Below are 25,603 nucleotides of genomic sequence, written 5' to 3' on the forward strand. Positions count from 1 at the left end.
CTGGCTGACCTTCAAAGCCCAAGTAAAATGCCGCCTCTCCCATGAACCCATTCCAAATCTCTCTAACAGGAGAATGAGTGACATATGAGAGAGGAAGAGGGTATTATTCCTTAATCACAGGCCCAAACCTTTGGTTTTTTCAACTCTCTTCTTTTACTCCTATACGCAGTCACCTTGGTTCTACCTTCAAATACATCCAGAGTCCAATCACCTCCACTGCCACTATCCTGGTCCAAGCTACCATCATCTCCTACCTGGAGAATGCAGCAGCCTATCATTAAACTAGGGAGTAACACAGGTTTGTGACTTGAGAAATATCTAAAAGCGGGCATTTACACACCCTGCAATGTCTAACTGCTCAGATCCCAAAGCTATGGGTAAATACCTCGATCTTTATTAATGTATGCTTTCCCAAGACATCTGCATGGCACCTACCCCCAACAAACCCCCAGGATCTCTAATTTAAAAAATCCTTTTTTACCTTTGGTGTTAAAGTAATCAGTTTTAGACACCCCACTCCCCCAAAATAAGAACTCTAAAGGAAAGGGTTTTGGATGAGATTTCAGAATTCATAAATCAATAAACTTCAGAATATAAAAATCAATAAGCCCTGAGGTGAGTCAACACAGAATGTGAAACACACACACACACACACACACACACACACACACACACACACACTAAAAATTTGCTCCTAGTTTCACACATTCCATCACTAGAAAATACACAGCAGGGGATAGGAAAGGCATTTAAACCATTCCTTCAGTGATCATCAGCAGCTTTACAAGCAAGTACTAGACTGCTATCTCTACAGAGAGCTGTTTCTATTATTATTACTATTTTTTTTTTTTTGAGACGGAGCCTTATTCTGTCACCCAGGCTGAAGTGCAGTGGCACAATCTCGGCTCACTGCAACCTCTGCCTCCCGGGTTCAAGTGATTCTCCTGCCTCAGCCTCCTGAGTAGCTGGGATTACAGGCATGCACCACCACCTGGCTAATTTTTGTATTTTCAGTGGAGATGGGGTTTCAGCATGTTGGTCAGGCTGGTCTCGAACTCCTGACCTTGTGATCCACCCATATCGGCCTCCCAAAGTGCTGAGATTATAGGCGTGAGCCACCGTGCCTGGCCAGCTGTTTCTATTATTATGAAGAAGTTAAGGCACAGATAGGTCAAGAGTCAAATCAAAGCACAGCTTTATGCTGGCAGTGTGGGTTGAAGTTAATTAAATGCAACTTAATTAAATGACTGGAGTCACACACGTGGTTATTTTATCAAACCACCTGACTCTCTGAACACTGAGTTAGGGGAGAGTAGTAAATAGATTCTTATTCATACACTGACTCCCCCATTTCTAACCACCACACTCACTCTCACTCTCTTACAAGCTAAATGCACATTTCCATTGTCAAAAGCCACATTAAAAGACCAACAGAAGACCACAATTGCCTGGTTAATCTCTAGCACAACTGCTGAATGCGGATCACCACGCTCTTTGAGCCCCCAGGCTCTGGCTCCACACTAAGTGAATGTGGGTACATGAGCCCTGGGGGGTTTGAGAAAAGGGAGAGCTCAAACAATGTTCTCATCAGCACTTTAAACAAAAAATCCATTCAATGAGAATGGCACCATGTTCCTTTTGCCTTTCTCCCCAGGAACTAAATTAAACAGATTACAGACAGTAGCCAGGGCTGGACTTAGAATCACCTCCCCCTTATTTGTTATTTTTAGCAATTCAGTCCGACAACGCCCCACAACTAAACAGGCCTAGAATAGCTAAAGGGAGGGGGTATTATCAGATACTACCAGCAAAAAAAAAACACTAGTCATCACTTCCTCCAACCCTAAGAAAGAACTATTTTCCATGTCTTTATAGCATCACAGAGTTTGAGCCTTTAGAGTTTCATATAAAAACAGACTAGATATAAAACATCAGTGGAAACCGATAACCGTTTCCTGACCTGGAAGTATTGTTCCACCATCACATGTTTTCTTAAAAACAAAAACAGAATCAAATGATCTAAACTGTTTTACACAAAGGTTAGGAGTACATGTATCTGTGTCCATTCTGGAAAAACTCCCTCACAAGATGACTGTATAACCAAAAGAATAGCTTCATGAATAGTGATGGAATTCACATATTTCGATTATGCTGGCAGCAGGTAAGAGATTGAAAGCAGAACAAAGTGAGCTGGGAGGAACTTCAAATTAGTCATAATTAGCAACACAGCACCGTCCCTAGTCATTCTATTTATAAATGAAATAATATAGCAAAAATCATTTGAAAATGAATAAAACGATAAGATAAAAATGGTAAAAGCCCTATGAAAATAGTATAACTGTTTGCATGAGCAGATAAACTAAAATTCTCAAAACAGTATGTTATAAAAATAAATACGATACAATTCATTAAAAAGTTCATAAACAGGATGGGCACAGCGGCTCACACCTATAATCCCAAGCACTTTGGGAAGCCAAGGTGGGCGGATGGCTTGAGGCCAGGAGCTCAAGACCAGCCTGGCCAATGTGGTGAAACCCTGTCTCTACTAAAATACAAAAATTAGCCGGGTATGGTAGCGCGCCCTGTAATCCCAGCTACTCAGGAGGCTGAAGCAGGAGACTCCTTTGAATCTGGGAGGTGGAGGCTGCAGTGAGCCAAGATTGCGCCACTGCCCTCCAGCCTGGGTGACAGAGTAAGAATTTGTCTCAAAAAAAAAAAAAAAAAAAAAGTTCATAAACACTCAAGGAATCTAATCATTTATTAGCATTTTCTGAACACAGGAACATGAATGCTACTATTCTAAGTATCACGTATTTATATGATATGATAAAGCACCATAAATGAATATAGTGATGTCTTCCTGGGTATGCCAAATATATATGTGGAGTTACACTATTCAGCTCTATCTCAAAAAAATACATATATAAATATATTTATATATATAATATTTTATATAATATATATAAATATTCTATTTTATATATAATATATAAATTATATTATTTATATATAATATATAAATTATATATATTATAAAATATATTTATATATTTATGTATTTTTTGAGATGTCAATTATATATGTGGAGTTACACTATATATATAATTATATATAAATTTATATATATAATAGTATACACTGTTATATATATAATTATATATATTTATAAATTATATATGTAATTTTTATATATAGTTATATATAAATATATATAATTATATATTTATATTTATATATAAATATGTATAATTTATAAAAATATAAATATATAAATTTATATATATAATATATACTATTATATATATATAAATAGTAGACACTATTATTTTTATATATATATATATATAATTTATGTATGTATTTTTTGGAGATGGAGTTTCACTCTTGTTGCCCACACTGGAGTGCAATGGAATGATCTCGCCTTATCACAACCTGCGCCTCCCAGGTTCAAGCAATTCTCCTGCCTCAGCTTCCCCAGTAGCTGGGATTACAGGTGCCCACCACCACACCCAGCTAATTTTGTATTTTAGTAAAGATGGGGTTTCTCCATGTTGGTCAGGCTGGTCTTGAACTCCCAACCTCAAGTGATTCGCCTGCCTCGGCCCCCCAAAGTGCTGGGATTACAGGGGAGAGCCACCATGCCAGGCTAAAAATAGATTTCCAAAACAGGTGATGCCTAATATAGTTTACCTCCAAAGACATCAAAGGAGATGCCATCACACTGAATTACATTTTAGATATAGGTAGACAACTTGCTTCATTTTAGCTTCAAAAACAGGATTCCAATTTACTTTTTATTTTATTTATGTATGTCTTTTTTGAGATGGGGGTCTCACTCTGTCACCCAGGCGGGAGTACAGTGGCCCTATCAGGGCTCACTGCAGCCTCCATCACCTGGGCTCAAGCAATCCTCCCACCTTAGCCTCTGCAGTAGCTGGGACCACAGGCATGCACCACCATGCCAGCTATTTTTAAAATTATTTGTAGAGATAAGGGCTTACTTTGTTGCCCAGGCTGGTCTTGAACTCCAGGGCTCAAGAGATCTGCCTGCCTCAGCCTCCCAAAGTGCAAGGATTACAGGCATGAGTCACCGTACGCATCCCTCTAATTAACTTTTTTAATTAAGACAATGATCTGGACAAAGGAAATTGTTTTCGTTTTGTTTTCTCCCATCTTTTCATTTTAAGGAGGCATTTCTGCTCCTAACGTGGCAACTCAGAACAAGATCAAGGTTATAACAATAAACTTCATAGCTAAGTGACTAGAGTGATCCTGAGATCTTCTAATCCAATATTCTCATTTTACAGATGGGAAACTGAGGTGTGGAGTACAAGAGTTAGAATGACGAACTCCTAACTTAACATAAGGCTTCTAAAATTAGGAATTTAGGGTTAATGAATGCTCTGTGATAAATCTAGTAGACTTGGAAATTTCTATTTATGGCTGAAATGTCAACCTTTCTTTGGCTCTTTTTCTGAGCTGATGTATAGCATGCTCATTAATACAGGTGTGGCCTTCCCCACATGGAGTGTTGAACTTGCTTTTCATGGCCAGTGTCTGGACGACATCTGTGATGTGAGAACACAGACTTATCAGAGTAAGAATTTAGGATACGGAAAAGTGCCCTGATTAACTTGGCAGGGAGGTATGTAATGACATGAAAGAAAATTCAAAGTCCAACTCGTTAAAACAAATCATTCTTTAGGCAGCCTGAAAATGATCTGAGGAATTCAGACATGGGAGGGAGAAGGCTAAGGACATATGGTTAGACAGAAAAGAGTACAGACCATATGAAGCGTGTAACAATGAAGGCTGAAGTCAACAACTCTCTAAAGCATTCAAAGGGATAGTTGGTTGTGGGGACAGATGAGTATTCCAAGGAGGGCAAGGAGGCACCCAATGTATCCAAGAAGAAAAGAATAACTGAAACAAGATGCAAAAAGCTGAACTCTGGGCTAATTGGAATGCAAATCCAATTATCTTAAGTCTCTTATCTTAATCATAAAATGAAGATGCGCCATCAGGGAACAGATCAAATCAAGAGTGTACGAATGTGTGTGTTAAATATCTGTGATATATATTTCAAGATAAATAAGAAAGGTTATCCAGTTAAAAGAACCAATCTATTTGAACTGCTTACATCTGAGTTCTCATCAGATCTACAATACTTCTATGAAGGAAATAAAATGCATCACAGATGCTTTACATTTGGGCAAATTTTAGCACTTGGATCATAACATATACACAGACCAAGGCATTGACAACATTAATAAGAAAAAAATGCTCAAGCAGAAAAAGAGCATATACAGGCTTTTTCAGACCCATACTAGCTCTTCCCTGAAAGCCACAAAGGAAGATTCTGCAGTTACATTAAGCCCTAAGATATCAGGACATAGAGACTATATACAGTTCATAATAAACTCTGGGGGCTTCCAACCAGCAGGCTCTCTTAGACTGAAGTCCTAAATAACTGAAAACTATTTTAAAACAAACATCCATTTTTACAAATGTTGAGAATGCAAATGAGCTCTATAAAGAGATAAGTACTCACATTTGAAATCCCAATGTATGCACAATAAGAGAAATCGCTTCACCCAAGACTCTCCAAGTCAAAACAACATAGAAAAAAGATTTTACAGCTTGCCTTGATTTCTAAGATGAAAATGTTAAAAAGACATCCATAAGTGCCTAGCTATCTAGCTACTACGGAAGGTAGGCAATCATCAAGCTAATTTTAATCATCAGGAGTGGAGATGTTTTATACTTCTTTCCAGGATGCAGGCTTTCCTGGAGTGTGGGTGGAGGGTGGTTTCTGAAAATTATCTCAGCAAGACGCTAAGATACACTGTGAAAATCCTCTACGAGAATATCTTTGCTTGTTAAGGATAAAAATGGATTGTCTAGATAGATAAATTGTGGTACTTCTATATGACGGGATACTATACAGCAATAAAAATGAACAACTCAGTCTCAAGAGATAACATGGATGTACTTCACAAACACAATGCTGAGCGAACGTGAGGCAAAATAAATAGAGTGACTTTGTTCACATAAAGTTCAGAAACAAGCTAAACTAAATTTGTGTGTGAGTGTGTGTGTGTGTGTGTATGCACACACACTTTTTTTCTTTGGAGATGGAGTCTTGCTGGAGTGCAATGGTGCAGTCTCAGCTCACTGCAACTTCTGCCACCCGGGTTCAAGCAATTCTCCTGCCCCAGCCTCCCGAGTAGCTGGAACTACAGACGTGCGCCACCAGGCCCAGCTAATTTTGGTATTTTTAGTAGAGATAATGTTTCACCATACTGGCCAGGCTGGTCTCAAACTCCTGACCTCAGGTGATCCACTCGCCTCGGCCTTACAAAAGTGCTAGGATTATGGCATGAGCCACTGCACCATGCCTGGCATAAATCATATTATTTTAGGGATACATCCATAGGTAGTAAAACCGTATTTTTAAGAAAGGAAATAATTATCACAAAAGTTAGGGCAGTAGTTACTTGGTTGGAGAGGCAGGGAGGGACGGCATATGATCAGGCAGTGGTAAACAACAAGGAGGGTTCTGGTGTCCTGACAATATTTGATTTACTGGCCTGGATAACTGAGGTGTTTGCTTTATTTTTTTTTTTTTAATTTTTATTTATTTATTTATTTATTTGAGACAGAGTTTCACTCTTGTTGCCCAAGCTGGAGTGCAAAGGCACAATCTCGGCTCACTGCAACCTCTGCCTCCTGGGTTCAAGCAATTCTCCTGCCTCAGCCTCCCAAGAAGCTGGGACTACAGACATGTACCACTACACCCAGTTAATTTTGTATTTTTAGTAGAGATGGGGTTTCTCCATGTTGGTCAGGCTGGTCTTGAACTCCCAACCTCAAGTGATCCACCCACCTTGGCATCCCAAAGTGCTGGGATTAGAGGTGTGAGCCACCACGCCCAGCCTATAATTACTGATTAAGCTATATACGTTATTTAACACATATTTCTATAAATGCTACATTTCAATAAAAAGTTACATTTTTTATGGATTATAAATTTACAGCTATGCAAGCAGATAACCTGCTGGGCACATTTCTTGTTTAATGTTTTAAAAACATTCTATCATTGGCTCCGCTACTCCCTTGCCCTCCTTTCTTCATTAAAAAACAGAGGTATAGTCAAGTCCACCTGACATCACCTCCAAAGGGAGGCTCCTATTATACACACCAACCATACCAGCTCAAAAATGCAGTACTTAGGGCAAAACTGGACATCCATCCAAGTGCCTACCAGTCACCACCCATGCGATGGAAAAAATGATCCTCAACAGACAGAGTAAAATGTCCTCAATCGTGGGAATCCCTCCAAAGCATGTTCTCATCAGAGTATCAAACCTAAGCCAACTGCAGAGTGTCACAGGCACCTCCTATCCTGTTCTCTAACCACCATTCTTCCTACTTATTTCAGGAAACACTGTCTGACCAAAATTGTCATTTTCGTGGAAGAGTTGGGACTTCAAAAGTCAAAGCTTTTACACAGTTTTTAGATTTTACATATGACATGGGCTGGGAAGTTATTTCAACAACCCTGGGATTGCAACATTCTACGTCAGAAGTGGCGCTAAGCAGGCCAGAATGTCCTGGGTTTCCTTATTCTTATTCTGTCATAGCTGAGCGTGGGAGGGGGTGGTAACCATGTTGGAGACTGAGGGGAAGGAAGCTGGTTAACCAGTATATGCATGTGCCTGAAATATAACAGACTTTAGGTTGAAGGTCCATTTTAGGTTGAAGAAGTAACTGTTTAGCCTCCACCTGGAACAAAAAAATATACATAAGGCAATGGTGGCCAAAACGTGTTCAAATGTATCATTGAAAATTTATGCCAGGCGAGGTGTCTCATGCCTGTAATCCCAGCACTTTGGGAGGCTATGGTAGGCAGATCACGAGGGCAGGAGATCAAGATCATCCTGGCTAACACAGTGAAACCACAGCTCTACTAAAAATACAAAAAATTAGCCAGGTGTGGTGGTGATGTGCACCTGTAGTCCCAGCTACTCAGGAGGCTGAGGCAGGAGAATCACTTGTACCAGGGAGGTGAAGGTTGCAGTGAACAGAGATCATAACACTGCACTCCAGCCTGGGCAACAGAGCAAGACTCTGTCTCAAAAATAAAAGAAAAAAGAAAGTTTACATTTACCTCAAAGATTCCCAATAGCTGAGATTCAGAAAGTCTAGAGCTGATCTCTAGATCAGCTGAATGCTGACTTAAATTTTCCCAACTCCAAAAGAGGCCCATTAATTATTTCCTGCTTACCTCCAAAAAAGTTAGCAAAAACAGAGGATGAATTTCCCACTCATAGAGATCTCCTCAATCTATTAATACTTTTAACTCAACTTTAAAATTGAATTTTGTCAAAAAAGACTTCTTTCTCTTTGTACCAATGTTGTACCAATGTCACACATTATAAAAAGAAAATTATTTTACAAAGATAGATGAGACTCATGTCATGATTCTAAATCACAGTTGTAGTCATGCTATTTTCTAAAATTATGCTTGGGTACTTTTCAAATAACAACAAATACTGTGATAGGTATTATGCACTCAGTACCTGCTTTACAAAGTTCTTATCAGTATTTTTAAAAAAATTGAAAATTTCCTCAAAAAATGACAAAAATAACAAGGTTACTCTATCATACTAAAGCCACCATTTTGTATTTTCTCATGAATAAGATCAGCATCATTGGTCTACTAATCAGTTAGGATGTATTCTCTTCTAGAATTTGATCTATCATCTTTATAAAGGAAAGATTAAATCTACATATATTATGAGCTTGTTATGAAAATACTTCCTAATTAATCCCATTAAAGTGATGATGGCATGAAGAACAACACAGGGGTATTAAAATGTAAAATGTAAAAACAGGCAGGGCACAGTGGCTCATGCTTATAATCCCAGCATTTTGGGAGGCTGAGGTAGGTGAATCACCTGACGTCAGGAGTTCGAGACCAGCCTGGCCAATATGGTAAAACCTAGTCTCTACTAAAAATACAAAAGTTAGCCCAGGTACCTGTAATCCCACTACTTGGGAGACTGCAGCAGAAGAATCACTTAAACCTGGGAGGTGGATATTTCAGTGAGCCGAGATTGCGACACCACACCCCAGCCTGGGTGACAGAGCAAGACTTCGTCTTAAAAAAAAAAAAAGTAAAAAGAAGTCCTTTTTTTTCTTTATTCTTTACATAATCCATAGGTTCAACAAAGAAGTTCTAAGAAAAAAAAGACAGTAAGACTATTTTCCCACCATTAAGACAGTGCTTGTCCTTACTCTGCTAATAAGGAATATGATACCCTATCTGCTAACAAGGAATATGACTCCGTATCAAGATTAACACGAGGGCAGGTAGTACCCCCACCCCTGCCTATAACAGAAAAGGGCCAGTGGATGAGACCATTTGGTTGGCTGATGACATAAGGCACAGCATGACAGAGCTATAAAAAGCTAAAAAAAAATTCCAGGTAAGTTTTGCACTCATAAATAAATACCAGAAAAAAGAAATCACAAGAGGGCACTTATAAAGAAACAGAAATAACAGAGCTGGGTAAAAGACAGCCTAGCAAATACTAATGAAAAGGGGCTATCAGATTAGAGAAGCTGAATCAGACCAGCATATATGTCATGGAAAAGGTTTGTCCCTCCTATCTTCTACACAAAATGTGGATAGAGGGTGGGGAAGCATACTCAGTGGGTCAAATCAGTAAAACAAATTAACAGCTTTGATCAAAAACTAGAACTCTGACCCCAACCAAAATCAACCTTCCTCTTTCAGAGATGAAAACATGATAAACAGAAGTAGCCCGGCCTTTGTCTACAGAGTTGGGTATAAATTGTGTTTCCCCAACTTAATACAGGGTATCTCAGGAGAGAAACTGATGATAATGATATGATGATGATGATGATGATAATTATAGAGGATTAAAATGAAGTAGATTAGACTGGCAAGAAACACTAGGTCCAGAAGAAGAAATCGCAGATTTGAAAAGAGGAGCAACAAAAAGGAGGCCTTGGGGAAAATCATTTAGAGCTCTCTGAATCTGTATTAAGTTTCTGAAGTAATAGGAAAGCATATTTACGATTTATTCAACTGGTGAGTGTTTATATTTCCAAATCCCCACAATATTCTAAGAAGCTAACAGAGTAATCAGAGAACACAAGAAAAAAGCACTTAACTTAAGACTAAAGAATCAGAAAATGTTTCTCAGGAGAACTCTATATTAAGATCTGAAGGATTAGTAGATGGAGCTGATAAAGGCAAGAGAAGGAAGTTCCCAAGTGGAGATAACTACTTTCCAAAGATCTAGTAGAATGAAAACAGAGCAAGCTCCAAAGACTGAGAGTATTTCTGCATGGCTAAAGTATACAGTATAAGAGAAGGCAAAGGAAATGGGAGGGATGAGAGAAATAAACAGAAATCATATCTTTTTTTTTTTTTTCTTTTTTCTTTTTTTTGGGACAGAGTTTCGCTCTTGTTACCCAGGCTAGAGTGCAATGGCGCGATCTCAGCTCACCGCAACCTCCGCCTCCTGGGTTCAGGCAATTCTCCTGCCTCAGCCTCCTGAGTAGCTGGGATTACAGGCACGCGCCACCATGCCCAGCTAATTTTTTGTATTTTTTAGTAGAGACGGGGTTTCACCGTGTTGACCAGGATGGTCTCGATCTCTTGACCTCGTGATCCACCCGCCTCGGCCTCCCAAAGTGCTGGGATTACAGGCTTGAGCCACTGCGCCCGGCCTTCAGAAATCATATCTTTAAAAGCCTTGAAGGTATGTTAAAAAGTTTGAACTGTGGGGTTTCATACGTAGCAGAGCAGCTCCCTCGCTGCGATCTATTGAAAGTCAGCCCTCGACACAAGGGTTTGTTACAAAAATAATTCAAAAGAAAAAAAAAAAAGTTTGAACTGGTCAGACGCTGTGGCTCACACCAGTGATCCTAGCACTGGGAGGCCAATCACCTGAGGTCAGGAGTTCGAGACCAGACTGGTCAAAATCATGAAACCCCATCTCTACTAAAAATAGAAAAAAATTAGCCTGGTGTAATGGCACAGGCCTATAGTCCCAGCTACTTAGGAGGCTGAGGCAGGAGAATTGCTTGAACCCAGGAGGCGGAGGTTGCACTGAGCCAAGATCATCCCATTGTACTCCAGCCTAGGTGGCAAGGGCAAAATTCCACCTCAAAAAAAAAAAAAAGTTTGAGCTTTACCCTAAGAACAACGATTGGTTTTACATGAGAGTAATATAACCAGATTTAACATTTTAAAAAAGTCATTCTAACTTAAATGTGTTAAAACAATCTTGCATGTTCTTCACATGTACCCCAAAACCTAAAATGAAAAAAAAAAAAAAAAAGAACTAAATGAGAGAAGGATGGAGATGGGAAAATCAGATAATATGCTACTGCAGATGGTGGTGGCAGCCAGTTTAAAGGTGGCAAAAAATTCCAGAAGGATATATCATCAATAAACAAAATAAGGAAGAAGAAATCTTCAGAAATACATATTTTCCAGAATTGATTTTAAAAAATACTAATCCTCAGATTCAGGAAACCCAACAAATTCTAAATAAAATAAAGAAAAAAATATTAGCTACACATGGTGGCATGCCTGTAGTCTCAGCTACTTGGAGGTTGAGGCAGGAGGACTGTTTAAGCCTGGGAGGTGGAGGCTGCAGTGAACTGAGATCACACAACTACACTGCAACCGGGGTAACAGAGTGAGACCCCATCTCAAATTAAAAAAAAAAAAAAGGAAAAGGAATAAATCGACACCTCACATCCCAGAGGAACTACAAAGCATGAAAGACATAGACACATAAAAGCAGGTAGAGAGAAAAGACAAATTAAACACAATTAGACTAATAGATGACTTTTTTTTTTTGAGGCAGAGTCTTGCTCTGTCACCCAGGCTGGAGTGCAGTGGCACGATCTCAGCTCACTGCAACCTCTGCCTCCCGGGTTCAAGTGATTCTCCTGCCTCAGCCTCCCGAGTAGCTGGGATTACAGGCACATGCCACCACACCTGGCTAATTTTTGTATTTTTAGTAGAGACAAGGTTTCACCATGTTGGCCAGTCTGGTCTTGAACTCCAACCTCATGATCAGCTCTCCTCAGCCTCCCAAAGTGCTAGGATTACAGGCACCGCGCCCAGCCCAGATGACTTCTTAACAGCAACAATGAAAGCCAGAAGTCGGGGAATGGTTATCTTTAAGAAAGCTGGGAGGTCAGACGCCATGGCTCACGCCTGTAATCCCAGCACTTTGGGAGGCTGAGGTGGGCAGATCACTGAAGGTCCGGAGTTTGAGACAGCCTGGTCAACATGGCGAAACCCTGTCTCTACTAAAAATACAAAAATTAGCCAGGCATGGTGGCTATAATCCCTGCTACTCGGGAAGCTGACACAGGAGAATCGCTTGAACCCAGGAGGTGGAGGTTGCAGTGAGACAAGATGGTGCCACTGCATTCCAGCCTGGACAACAGAGCGAGATGCCATCTCAAAACAATAATAATAAACAAATAAAAACAAGCTGAAAAATTCCTAATATAAAACAATAAAACATATGTTCCAAACTTTGTATACAGTAATAATGAGCACTTACCTCCCCCATCCCAACAGCAGTCTCTAAGTATCACCGCCACTAAACTGACAGGTTAAAGAGAAATTGATAAACACCATCATAGAGGAAGATTTATCACATCTCTCTCAGTAACTACATGAATAAGCAGATGGGAAATCAGTAAGATACACAGAAAAGTTGAACACCACAATTAACGTATATGTGCATGAGTGCACATGTAGGGGTATGCTTTAGTAACAAAACTAGGTGTAGCAGTAGAAAAGTATAGGATTGTCTCAGGGAAGAGAATGTCTCGGGGAAAAGTACAGGATTGACTCAGTATACAGTGGAGGATACTGTTAAAATCACAGGTTAGAGAAGTACTGGAGAATATAATAAATGCTGAGATAAGGCTCATGTTAAGGAGTCTATGATGATGGGAATGGAAAAAAAAAGAAATTGTGTATTAACTGGATTTATATTACTTAGAAAGATAAACTGTCAAATGATGGAGAACAGCATATATAGCATAATTCCTCTTTTAAGAAAGGTTGTGTATATGCATATATGAATGATTTTATATATAGACATTCTTGCTACTTATTATTCATCAGAACAATTTTAAATATATTTACCTACAGTTGCAAAAATGCATTTTTTGTTTTAACTATGATTTGTTTGGGTTTTTAAAAATACTTTTGTTTCTTATGAGTGAAAACACAAGATATCAAATTGAACCTCTTACAACAGTTGAGCTGATTAAAATGTTAAAACAGGACACAACAAAAACCTGGTTATCACAGGCTCTTTTTCCTTTACTTGGTTTTTTTGTTTGCTTTTTTGTCTTGTTTTTACAATACAACTTTTCTAAGCTGTAAATCTATTATCAAGTTTGTTTAAACTATCAGTAGTCAAAAATAAGCCTAAGTAACCTAATACACTATTACTCCCAGGCCAAGCCAATTCAGTGCCCCTTAAGAAATCCCCAGGAGGCTACAAGCCGTATCTCCCAAATTCAGCAGAAGGCTGAGTTAGATTCTGATCCTCTGCCTCAAATAGTACTCACAGAAATTGGATGAAACGACCTTTGAAGTCAATGCATCCCCCTACATGCTGGGAAATCTTGATCCCTAAGAAAGAATAACCAGCTTTTTGTCCAGTCTAACTTTTACTACACATAGAATGGGCCTTCACCAAAGCCCAAGAAAAATGTCTCACTAAAGGTCTTAATGTATAAAGAAACTGTAATAATAAAAATAAAGTAAGTAATATTTCCAAAGATTTACTTACTGTTACCTCTTATCTTTTTCCCTAGCTAAAAAGAAAAAAATGTTCTCTCATTGGAGCATGATCCTTCAGATAGTTAATTGGTTACAGCTTGCTACTTTGTCCTTACATAGAACCTAATTTAGGTTAAAGGAATCACAATGTGTAAAACAGACCCTATACCTCCTCTAAAATGTATCATTATTACCCACTCTCCAGCCCATCCACCACAATCCACTACACATGTGTTGTTTACATATACACCACATTTCATTTATGGTATTTTTTTGTTTTAAAGAATAAACACATTCAAGGTCAATGAACAAAATATATTCATGTTAAACCATCTCATCAAAACCCTCTACAGTTCCAAAGAAGAGACTATTCCCTTTTTTTGGTCTTATGCACTGCTATGAATATGAATATGAATATGAATATGACAGCTTCATGGCTCCAAAGTGATTAAAAAAAATAAAAATAATATGACATTACCTTGGCAGGCAGGTATACATTTTCATTTAATATGAAACAATAAGATTACCACTTTCGGGCCGGGCGTGGTGGCTCAAGCCTGTAATCCCAGCACTTTGGGAGGCTGAGGCGGGTGGATCACAAGGTCAAGAGATCGAGACCATCCTGGTCAACATGGTGAAACCCCGTCTCTACTAAAACTACAAAAAATTAGCTGGGCATGGTGGCACGTGCCTGTAACCCCAGCTACTCAGGAGGCTGAGGCAGGAGAATTGCCTGAACCCAGGAGGCGGAGGTTGCGGTGAGCCGAGATCGCACCATTGCACTCCAGCCTGGGTAACAAGAGCGAAACTCCGTCTCAAAAAAACAAAAAAAAAAAAAAAGATTACCACTTTCTCCCGAAAGTTAACTCCTATTGCCAATATTCACTCAAAACTTACTTCTAGTTCTTTAATTTTTTCTTCTGCTATTTTTTGCTTCTCTAACAGTTGATTGTGAATTGCTTCCTTGGACTGAAGAATAAACCTATGGAAAACACAAGAAGGTTGAAAATTATACCACATGACTACTGTATTCATCAAAATCAATAGCTACATAACACAAATATTAAACTGAGAAAACTAAAAAGACAAATGCATATTAACATAATATGGCAAGCTCAGGAAACCACCACAAGTTTAAACCTTCCTGGCTTGAGTAGGAATAAAAGCTGAATAGTAGATTCTGCTTTCTTATTTAATATAGGAATCAGGAAGGGCACAGTGGTCTGGGTACAGTCCCAGACACTGAGGAGGCTGAGGTGGGAGGAGTGCTTGAGCCAGGTGTCTGAGTCTAGTCTGGGCAACATAATAAGACCCTGTCTCTTTTAAAAAAAAAAAAAAAAAAAAAAAAAAAAAAAAAAAGAGGCAGGAGGGCGGGACCAGCCGCAGTGTGGCTCATGCCTATAATCCCAGAACTCTGGGAGGCTGAGGTGGGCAGATCACGAGGTCAGGAGATCGAGACCATCTTGGCCAACACGGTGAAACCCCGTCTCTACTAAAAATACAAAAATTAGCTGGGTGTGGTGGTATGTGCCTGTAGTCCCAGCTACTAAGGAGGCTGAGGCAGGAGAATTCGCTTGAACCAAGGAGTTGGGGGGTTGCTGTGAGCCGAGCCTGCACCACTGCACTCTAGCCTGTATGACAGAGCGAGACAGTGTCTCAAAAAAAAAAAAGGAGGGAGAGGGTGCTGGGCACAGTGGCTCACGCCTGTAATCCCAGCACTCTGAGAGGCCGAGGCAGGAGGAATGCTTGAGCCTGGGAATTTAAAGGCAACCTAGGCAACATGATGAGACCCAGTCCTTACAAAAAATAAATTTAAAATAATTAGCAGGGCACAGTGGCACACGCCTGTAGTCCCAGCTACTCAGGAGGCTGAGGTGGGAGAATCAATCGAGACTGGGATATCAAGGCTGCAGTGAGCCATCATTGTGCTACAGCACTCCAGCTTGGGTAACAAAGCAAGATCCCATCTTGGAAAAAAAAAAAGAAAGGAAAAGAAAATCAGTCTTCAAGTAGATTCATATGCAACAGTAAAAAATAATAAAGGAATAAAAATATTTCATAGGCTAAAAGAAAAGTCAACATACAAACAACAAAAAAATACCCTATATGTTTTGTTTTTTCAGTTATCTGTTTCAATTTTTATCTACATATTTTTTAAACAATATTTGTAAAGTAGAGCGCCCCTCCATCTTTTTTTTTTTTTTTTGTAACAGCAGTAACTCATGACCTTTTAAAGTCACAATCAAGTACTGTGTTAGGATCAATGCATTAGTGTTTATATGAGTTCCTCAAACAAAAAGCACTGTATAAGCCCTGGTATCTTTTATTATTATTTCCAGAGTGTATAGTACCTCTGAAAAGCTCAAAATGTACAAGTGGAAATTTTCAACTTTTTCCATTTTATAGTCAGGCACATTATTTACCACTGATGAGGCTGGAAATAAGGGGAAGTTTTAAAAATTAGCACTGAATCTGTTTTATTACTTTATGTCCACAATTCTTGCTGCAGGGAAAGGAAGAACAAACTTTTATAGCCTCAAGTAAGTGAACTGAAATATTTCCCTTCCACTGGAACCAAGGGAAAACCCCAATTATGCAAATCTCTTTTAGGGCTAAGGAGGCTAAAATAGATTTCAATTGAACATTGAAATTAATTAAGTTAAGCAAGATTTTTCTTCTCTTTGCACTAACAGAGTTCAGCAACAAAAAACTAAACATCATCTCTTAACAAAAAGCCAAACGAGAAAACTTATCAAGGTAGCAATACGGAGTTTCCTCTGCTAACCCCACAAAAACATCATTGTGCCTAGGTGGGTTCTTATCAAGAAGAGTCTGTTATTATAGATATAAGACAAGTAAAAACAGACCAAAAAAGGTAATTAACTATGCCCCAACACCTGGAAAGTAACTGCCTTTTCCCCTCTTCTTCATAACTAAGCGTTACTACACATATTAATACAATCTGATAAACTTATTTACTCCACGAATTATTAAGCTTACATCCTGATGTGGCCAGCCCAGATAATTTAACTGATAACCTTGGTCTTCAGTAGTAACTTGATCCTTTGTAAAAACCTTACTGTATATTTATGGGAAAGACAGCCCACATTCATGCAAAACAAGGATTAATCCTAGGTCTTTTACTACAGAACCCTTCCTGTCTAAAATGTTCTTACTGGATCCAAGAGACGGGTGCTATTTCTGATAAGATTATGGTTTACAGAATATTTTTCTCAGAACTAATTCACATTTGTATTTGAGGAAAAGAGCTGTTCTGAACAGTATTAAGTCTCAGTAATACTGTGTAAAATCTATTTTAAAACAAGGTGCAAGAGTCACCAAATTCTGTCATTATATGTATGATTTTACTGAGAAAGTCTTTTAGCCTTGGAAATAATTTTTGCATAAAAAATACATTTTTAAATAGCACTGCTAGCTAACCAATGAGTACTATTCTCAAATAATAGGTCATCAGACATCATCTTTATTAGTGTCTGGGAAAATTTCAAAGCTAAGATTAGAGGTCAAGTCACTACTTATGTGGCCTTTAAAAATAAAGTATCTGAACAGATACTAAATCTCTTGAGCAGAAAATAAAATTACTAGAAAGCAAGAACACTCAACAACAAAAACATGTTTTTCCATGGCCACACATCCCTTGAGGTAGCTATATTAGACTGTGCCAACTTCAAAGGCCAGAGAGATTCCGCCGAAGGAGGCCAACTTACTACTATAAGCCTAAGGACATCTCAGCCATGCAAGTTTTAAACAAGGATGAGTGTTGGATAAATGCAAATGTCTACCCCAAAGAGTAGTTACACAGCAAAACTTCAAACACAAAACTTATGGAAAGTTTTGTTTAGTCTTCAATTGAAAAAATGGTAAAGATATATTGTATACAGACTGGAAAGGGCTCCAAGAAACATCTGATTTCTGAAAAAAAGTCTTTGGAAAATATCTTTCTTATTGTTTAAAAAGGCACTGGATTATCAGATACTATGTGAAGAGAAAGGATTTATCATGATGAGTCTTATTATAAGCAAATATTATGTACACAGTTTCTCAATGTAGAAAATCTCATAGTCATCCCGCCTGATTGTTTATGGAAAGCCAAATAGTAAATAAAGAATTCTGGAGTTCAAAATGTACCAAAAAGGAAAAATAAAACATGAAGAGGCAAAGTATTCTCATATGACAAACAGTATGCAAGTAATATGCTACAATAGTCAGGATTATATAACCTGAATTAGAGTTGATGCTTTGTAAAAGGCCTCTTCTTCAACCTGGAAAACAGTGCCATGTGCCTCTGCACTGTCTACTCTCAAGGACTTGTAACCTATTTCACTTCCTCATTTTTTTGTAATTATGCCATCTGAAAACGTATTTCTGATGGCTTTTGGTTTTGATTTGAGAAACACCAGACTGTTTTCTAAATCGTCCTGTAGTTTGCTACAACTTCCACTTTCTTATAACTCAGTATGAATCAAAACTATTGTTCACCTGCCCAAAACACAATCCCAGATCAGTTGCACTGCTGCACTGTGGACACACTTTCCAAAGTATGGTCACCTAGACATATGCTATTCAGAAACAACAAAATGCTTATGGCAAGTTCACTTTGGGTGGGAAATTTTTAGAGGGTATCTAAAAATATATTCTAGTAGCATTTAGATTTCAGGGTATCCACAAATTAAATAGCATAGAAAAGACATAAGAATGAGTCTATCTTGCTTCTTTGCCTCACTCCGCTGGTGATGAAAGTTAATGAAATTTTACTTCATAATTTTCAGCATGGAAGAAAGTAGAAATAAATTGAATTTATTTCTTACTTTAATCACTGCTTTAATAAGAAAGTGATTAAAACTTTATGGCACATCCACGTTGCAGACTGTTCAGTGAGCTAGAGACTTCTGTTATTGGCATAATGAAGAGTAGGTACCCTGAGCACTCTTGATTAAAAACAAAGCAAAAAAATGTTTTTTAACATTTTGTTCAACTAACACAAAAGGAAGGATTCCACAAAGGCCCAAAGTGAAGTGAAACTGGGAATTCAGGAATGTAAGACAACAGAAAATTGGCTTTTACCCTGAGAGATTAGGCTGAATCCTGGAGACCTTAAGCAATCACACTGGCACAGAAATAAGATACAAAACAGGAGATAAAACCAAGGGGGCAGCCAGGTGTAATGGCATGCACCTGTAGTCCCAGCTACTCAGAAAGCTGAGGTGTGAATATTGCTTAAGTCCAAGAGTTTAAGTCCAGCCCGGGCAACACAGCAATGCCGCAACTCTAAAAACTAAATAAATAAATAAATAAATTTTTGAATGACTAATTAAATAAAAAAACAAACTGAAAATTAAAAAAAAAAACAATACTTTCATTTACACGTAAAGATGTCAATATAGTAAGTAAGTAAAAACTCAAATTTTAAAAATCAGCATGTACCTGAAATGAACCTTGGAATAAAAATTAAAAAAAAAAAAAAAATCAGCACATTGGCCAGGTGTGGTGGCTCATGCTTATAATCCCTGCACTTTGGGAAGCCAAGGTGGGTGCGTCACTTGAGGTCAGGAGTTCAAGACCAGCCTGGCCAACATAATGGAACCCCATCTCTATTAAAAATGCAAAAACATTAGCTGGACATGGGGCAGGCACCTGTAATCCAAGCTACTCAGGAGGCTGAGGCAAGAGAATCACTTGAACCCAGGAGGCGGAAGTTGCAGTGAGCCAAGATCATGCCACTGCACTCTGGCCTGGGTGACAGAGCGAGATTCCATCTCAAAGAAAAAAAAAAATCAGCATGTCATTCCATTTTCAAGATGAAAAAATATGTAAAATAAAAAAGGATTTGCACAAAGATGAAATGGGACTGGAAAAGAAAGAGAAACAGCTTTTTAAAATTCATCACTTGAAAAACGTTTCCTCTTGAATCCTCAAATTTTTTTTTTGGAGACAGGGTTTTGCTCTGTCCCCCAGGCTGGAGTGCAGTGACACCATCTAGGCTCACTGTAAACTCCATCTCCAGGGTTCAAGCAATTCTTGTGCCTCAGCCTCCCAAGTAGCTAAGATTACAGGTGCCCGCCACCACACCCAGCTAATTTTTGTATTTTAGTAATGACAGAATTTTACCATGTTGTCCAGGCTAGTCTTGAACTCCCAACCTCAGATGATCCGCCTGAGTCGGCTTCCCAAATGCTGGGATTATAGGAGTGAGCCACCGTGCCTGGCCAGTGTTTTTTAAGTATATAAAAAGTTACCAAGTGCAAAAATAAGACCTTGTCAGATTAAATACCTTGCCCAGCTTGTATGTATTAGATTAGAAACTCAGGTCTTTCTTGTACCATATTATAAAGGCTCTAATATAAGTTACTATAAATATGAGTGTATGTGAATACAAATAATCCAATCAACCTTGGATTAACTAGTTGGTTAAATTTGTTTCTCACAGGAGATACAGGCAAACAATTCTGAAATTGCTTTGTATGTATACTGGGATAAGTAAATAAGTAATTGGACCATGGACAGTAGAGCCAGGTTTCTCAAGTTAGAGAGAAGTTATAGATGAGCAAGAAAGGAAGGCTAGAATGAACACTATGGTATTTATTTATTTTTATTTTTATTTTTTATTTTTGAGATGGAGTCTTGCTCTGTGGCTCAGCCTGGAGTGCAATGGTACAATCTCAGCTCACTGTAAGCTCTGCCTCATGGGTTCAAGCGATTCTCTTGCCACAGCCTCCTGAGCGGCTGGGATTACAGGTGCCTGCCACCACGCCCAGCTAATTTTTTGTATTTTTACTAGAGACGGGGTTTCACCATGTTGGCCAGGCTGGTCTCAAACTCCTGACCTCGTGATTTGCCTGCCAAGGCCTCCCAAAGTGCTGGGATTACAGGCGTGAGCCACCACGCCTGTCCAACCCTATGGTATTTAAGAGTCGCAGATATCAGTATAAACTCATATTCAGCTTAAAGTGTATAGTGATGAATAGACACAGAAACAATTGTAGATATGTACATACACATGAGTTAGTAGTATATACACACATATTACCTATCTCTAGTCACCAGAGGGCCTAGAATAACACCTCAGTAGCAACAAATAAACCCAGTGACCAGATACAGGTTTCTAAATACCATTCTCCAATAAAAGGAATCAGAAACCACAGTTTCTTGGAGAAATGACTAACTACAGGGCTCAGCAGGGAAAATATAATATGAACCTGGACCATACTGCAGTATGAGAAAGTCAGGAATTACTAAAAACAAAAGGCTAGGCCGGGCACAGCGGCACATGCCTGTCATCCCAGCTACTCTGGTGGCTAAGGCAGAAGAATTGCTTGAACTGGGACCCGGGAGGCGGAGGTTGCAGTGAGCCCAGCCTGGGCTACAAAGCGAGACTCAGTCTCAAAAAAAAAAAGGCTAAAGAAAAGCAAGCCACAAATGGGAGAAAATATTTGCAAAACACGTATCTGATAAAGAACTTGCATCAAAATTATGCAAAGAACTCTTAAAATTCAACAATAAGAAAACAAACGACCATATTTAAAACAGGCAAAAGATCTGACAGATATCTCATCAAAGATACACAGACGGCAAATAAGCATGTGAAAAGATATTCAACATCATATGTTATTAAGGAACTACAAACTAAAATTATGAGATACTGCCACACACCTAATATAATGGTTAAAATCCAAAACACTGAAAACACCACATGCTGGTGAAGATGTGAAGCAACAGAAACTCTCATTCACTGATGGTAGAATTTAAAAAATGGTACAGCCCACTTTGGAAGACAGTTTGGCAACTTCTTACAAAGCTTGACATGGTCGAGCAAATGCACTCCATTATCCAAATGAGTTGAAAACTTATGTGCACATGTGCAAATGTTTACAGCTGTTTCATTCGTAACTGCCAAAACTTAGAAGCAACCAAAATATTATTCAATAGGTGAATGGATAAACTGTGGTACATCTATACAAAATAGTACTATTCAACAACAAAATGAAATGAGTATCAAGCCACAAAGGAGCCTTAAATGCATACTGCTAAGTCAAAGAAGCCACTATAGTATGAAAGGCTATATACTGCATCATTCCAACTATATGAGATTAAGGAAAAGGCAAAACTATATACAGAAACAGAAAATAGGTCAGTGGTCACCAAGGAAGAGAGTGGGGAACGAATGGGAAGAAGGGAAGAACAGGTAGAGCACAGGGATTTGGGGGACAGTGAAATTGTATTGTATGACAGCACAAAGAGTAGCCCCTAATGTAAACTACAGATCTTAGTTAACAATAATTTATCAATATTCTTTCGTCAATTGTAATGAATGTACCACACTGATGCAACATGTTAATAAGAGGCAAAACTGTGTGGGAGAGAGTGGAAAGGGAGTGAGAGCTCTCTGTTTTTTCTGCTCAATTTTTCTGTAACCTATAACTATTCTAAAAAAATAAAGTTGCCAGCCATGGCCGGTGGCACATGCCTATAATCCCAGCACTTTGGGAGGCCAAGGTGGGCAGATCACCTGGGGTCAGTAGTTCGAGACCAGCCTGGAAAACATGATGAAACCCCGTCTCTATTAAAAATTTAAAAAATTAGCCAGAAGTGGTGGCACATGTCTGTAGTTCCAGGCAATCAGGAGGCTGAGATGAGAGAATTGCTTGAACCTGGAAGGCGGACGTTACCGTGAGCCAAGATTGCACCACTGCACTCCAGCCTGGGCAACAGAGGGAGACTCCATCTCAAATTAATAATAATAATAATAATGTTGCCAGGCACAGTGGCTCACCCCTATAATCCCAGCACTTTGGGAGGCTGAGGTGAGGGGATCACTTGAGTCCAGGAGTTCAAGCCCAGCATGGGCAATATGACAAAACCCCATCTCTACAAAAAAAATTTTTTAATTAGCTGGGTTTGGTGGCACATGCCTGTAGTCCCAACTATTTGGGAGACTGAGGTAGAGAACTGCTTGAGCCCAGGAGGTCAAGGGTACAGTAAGCCACGATCACATCACTGCATTCCAGACTGGGAGAAAAAAATTTAAAAACACAGGAGAAAATCTCAAAGAGCTCCCAATGGTCAAAGCAGAATTATTCGAACAACAAAATAAATAACGTAGTACTAGATTATAATACCGAAATAAGCACCTGGGCCCTGCCATACATAGCCACAAGAAACCTATAGACCACTGTATGCTCAAATCTACCTCCGACGGATGCTGCTGCATCTCTGTACTATGCTATCCATGTTTCCCTCATTAACTACTGTATCCATAAATCCCTCCTTCCTCTTTCTTCTCCAGTGCCCATACTATAAGCAGTATGCAAGGCTCTCTACTAAACTCTCTCTGCCCAAAGTCACTCAGAGAACTCATTTATTTTCAAGGCCTCCACTTACTTAATGACCCTCAAAATAATATCTACCACTATCACCTGCACTACGTCCAGGCTCTATGGTCGCTTGTACTTGGATGTTCCATATCACCTCCAATTCAACATAGTCCAAGTTAAACTCATTTTATCAACCCATACCAGCATTCCCTACAAGCAGTTTCCCATCTCAACTTCAGCTTCCATCAATATCACCATATGCATGTCCTAAAACTGCAGATATCCTCCCTATATTCCCAATTTATCACTTTCTCTCGTACTGATCCTTCACCTCTATTCCACTTCCACCACTTTAATTTATGCTCTTATTACTAATCTCCTGAATAGCTTGCTGGCTGCCTGTGCTTCTGGACTAAACTCTGCCTAATTCACCCTAAATATATCAACAGTTTTCACATAGCTAGCCCTCAGTTATTGATCACTATAATGATTGCTGATGATTTTGGCAGACACTACTGTTTAGCTACCCCATATCCATTTCCTTTTCTTTGTTGATTGAGCCCCAATTTTGTTTGGGTGCCCTCTACTTCCCTGAGTAAATCAGGGAAGTGAGTTCTAGGCTGAATCTTGATTGGCCTTACCCAATCATTGCAGTTGCATCCCCCAAGATTTAAGCCTAAGCATGTGACTCAGTTTCTGTCATGAAATATAAGGGGGAGACCATTAGAAGACTTCTGAAAAGGTGTTCCCATGAAGGTGACACCAGAAAACATGGCACTTTCTTTTTTTTTGAGTGGGAATCTTACACTGTTTCCTGGGCTGGAGCGCAATGGCATGATCTCGGCTCACTGCAACCTCCGCCTCCCAGGTTCAAGCGATTCTCCTGCCTCAGCCTCCTGAGTAGCTGGGACTACAGCACCCGCCACCAAGTCTGGCTAATTTTTGTGTTTTTGACAGAGACAGGGTTTCGCTATGTTTGCCAGGCTGGTCTGGAACTCCTGACCTCGTGATCCACCGGCCTCAGCCTCCCCAAGTGTTGGGATTACAGGTATGAGCCACCGCGGCCAGCCAAACATGGCACTTTCTAACTCTGGATGTTGTCATGCCTCAATAAAATCCCTGGAACTCCTGTAGCCAAACTGAAGATGAAGCTGGCAAGCACAGGAAGAAAGGCAGGGCCAGAGTACCAAAATAAGTGGATCTTAAGCTAAGCCCAGCATACGGCCCCTGAGGCTTGTCCTATACGACATGAGTAAATCTCAGAAGCATTACACTAAGTAAAAGTACATACTATAATGACTTCATTTCTATATTGCATTTATATGAAGTTATAAAACAGAAAAAATTAATCTACAGTAATAGAAATCAGATTAGCAACCTCGAGCCAGGATTAAGAAAAGAGAGGACCGACTTGAAAGAAGCAAGAAAGAAATTTTTAGAGTGATGAAAATGTTCTTTATCATGATTGGGGTGGTGGCTATATTTGTCAAAATTCACCCAACTGTATTCCTAAACTGAATGTATTTTACTCTATATAACTTATATCTCAATAATGTTTATTCTTTAAGAAAGACATCTAATACCATGGAGGGTAGAAGAAAAAAAAAAGACAATTAGTATCATTGTTGTCGGATGGTGAGGTACCACGGAGAAAAATAAAGCCAACAAGAGGCAAATAAATGTGTGTGCTGGTTAGGTGCATACTTTTAAATAGGATGGTCATGAAAGGCTTCATTGCCTTTTTCAAAACAACCTGAAAGAAGAGAAAGGGTAGGCAATGGACACATCTGGAAAAAGGCTTCAGGCAGAGAAACTGTCAAGTGCAAAAGACTGTCTTTTTCACTGATGAAATGGGAGGCCATCCGAAGATTTTGACTATAGTGATCTTGACTTACATTTTAAAAGGATTACTCTGCTTTGGGAGGCTGAGGCGGGTGGATCACCTGAGGTCAGGAGTTCGAGACCACCCTGACCAACATGGCAAAACCCCGTCTCTACTAAAAATACAAAAATCAGCCGGGCATGGTGATGGGTGCCGGTAATCCCAACTACTCAGGAGGTTGAGGCAGGAGAATCACTTGAACCCGGGAGGCGGAGGCTGTAGTGAGATCACGCCACTGCACTCCAGCCTGGGCAACAGAGGGAGACTCTGTCTCCAAAAAAAAAAAAAAAAAAGGATTACTCTGGCTGACCAGTTGAAAATGGACTATAAAAGGTTAAAAGTTAAGGATAGAAGCAAGAAGCCTACTTAGGAAGCAACTGCTATAAACCAATGGTAAATTAGACCAGGGTGGTGATAGGTAGAAGTCTTCAGATTTTGAACAAAATTTAAAGATACAGTCAACAGTATTTGCTAATGAACTGAATATAAGATTGAAAGAGAGGGTCGAAAGATGACTCCAAGATATGG

The 25,603-nt window shown here is 39.2% G+C and overlaps 1 protein-coding gene and 1 long non-coding RNA gene across 3 annotated transcripts in view; one reads left to right on the forward strand and one right to left on the reverse strand.

Annotated features, from left to right (window-relative positions):
- PFDN1 (prefoldin subunit 1) overlaps positions 1–25,603 on the reverse strand; it is a 60,105-nt gene that overhangs the window by 21,816 nt on the left and 12,686 nt on the right. Inside the window, exons 3-4 of one of the 2 annotated variants that reach the window (XM_032250414.1) lie at positions 14,711–14,843; positions 13,395–14,390 (exon numbers count right to left, since the gene is read on the reverse strand). In XM_032250414.1, the coding sequence (XP_032106305.1) occupies positions 14,744–14,843 (100 nt within the window). In that variant the 3' untranslated portion in view covers positions 13,395–14,390; positions 14,711–14,743. Of the gene's footprint in view, positions 1–13,394; positions 14,391–14,710; positions 14,844–25,603 lie in introns of those variants that run through there. The other variant, XM_032250413.1, reaches the window with a different exon arrangement.
- On the forward strand, positions 7,025–25,489 carry LOC116531560. The gene is made up of 3 exons (XR_004260479.1): positions 7,025–7,649; positions 13,490–13,491; positions 25,478–25,489. It is a non-coding gene; the product is annotated as an uncharacterized LOC116531560 (long non-coding RNA).

Source organism: Sapajus apella, unplaced genomic scaffold (assembly GCF_009761245.1).
Source record: "Sapajus apella isolate SASKATOON/1434 unplaced genomic scaffold, GSC_monkey_1.0 scaffold71, whole genome shotgun sequence".
Lineage (NCBI taxonomy): Eukaryota > Metazoa > Chordata > Mammalia > Primates > Cebidae > Sapajus > Sapajus apella.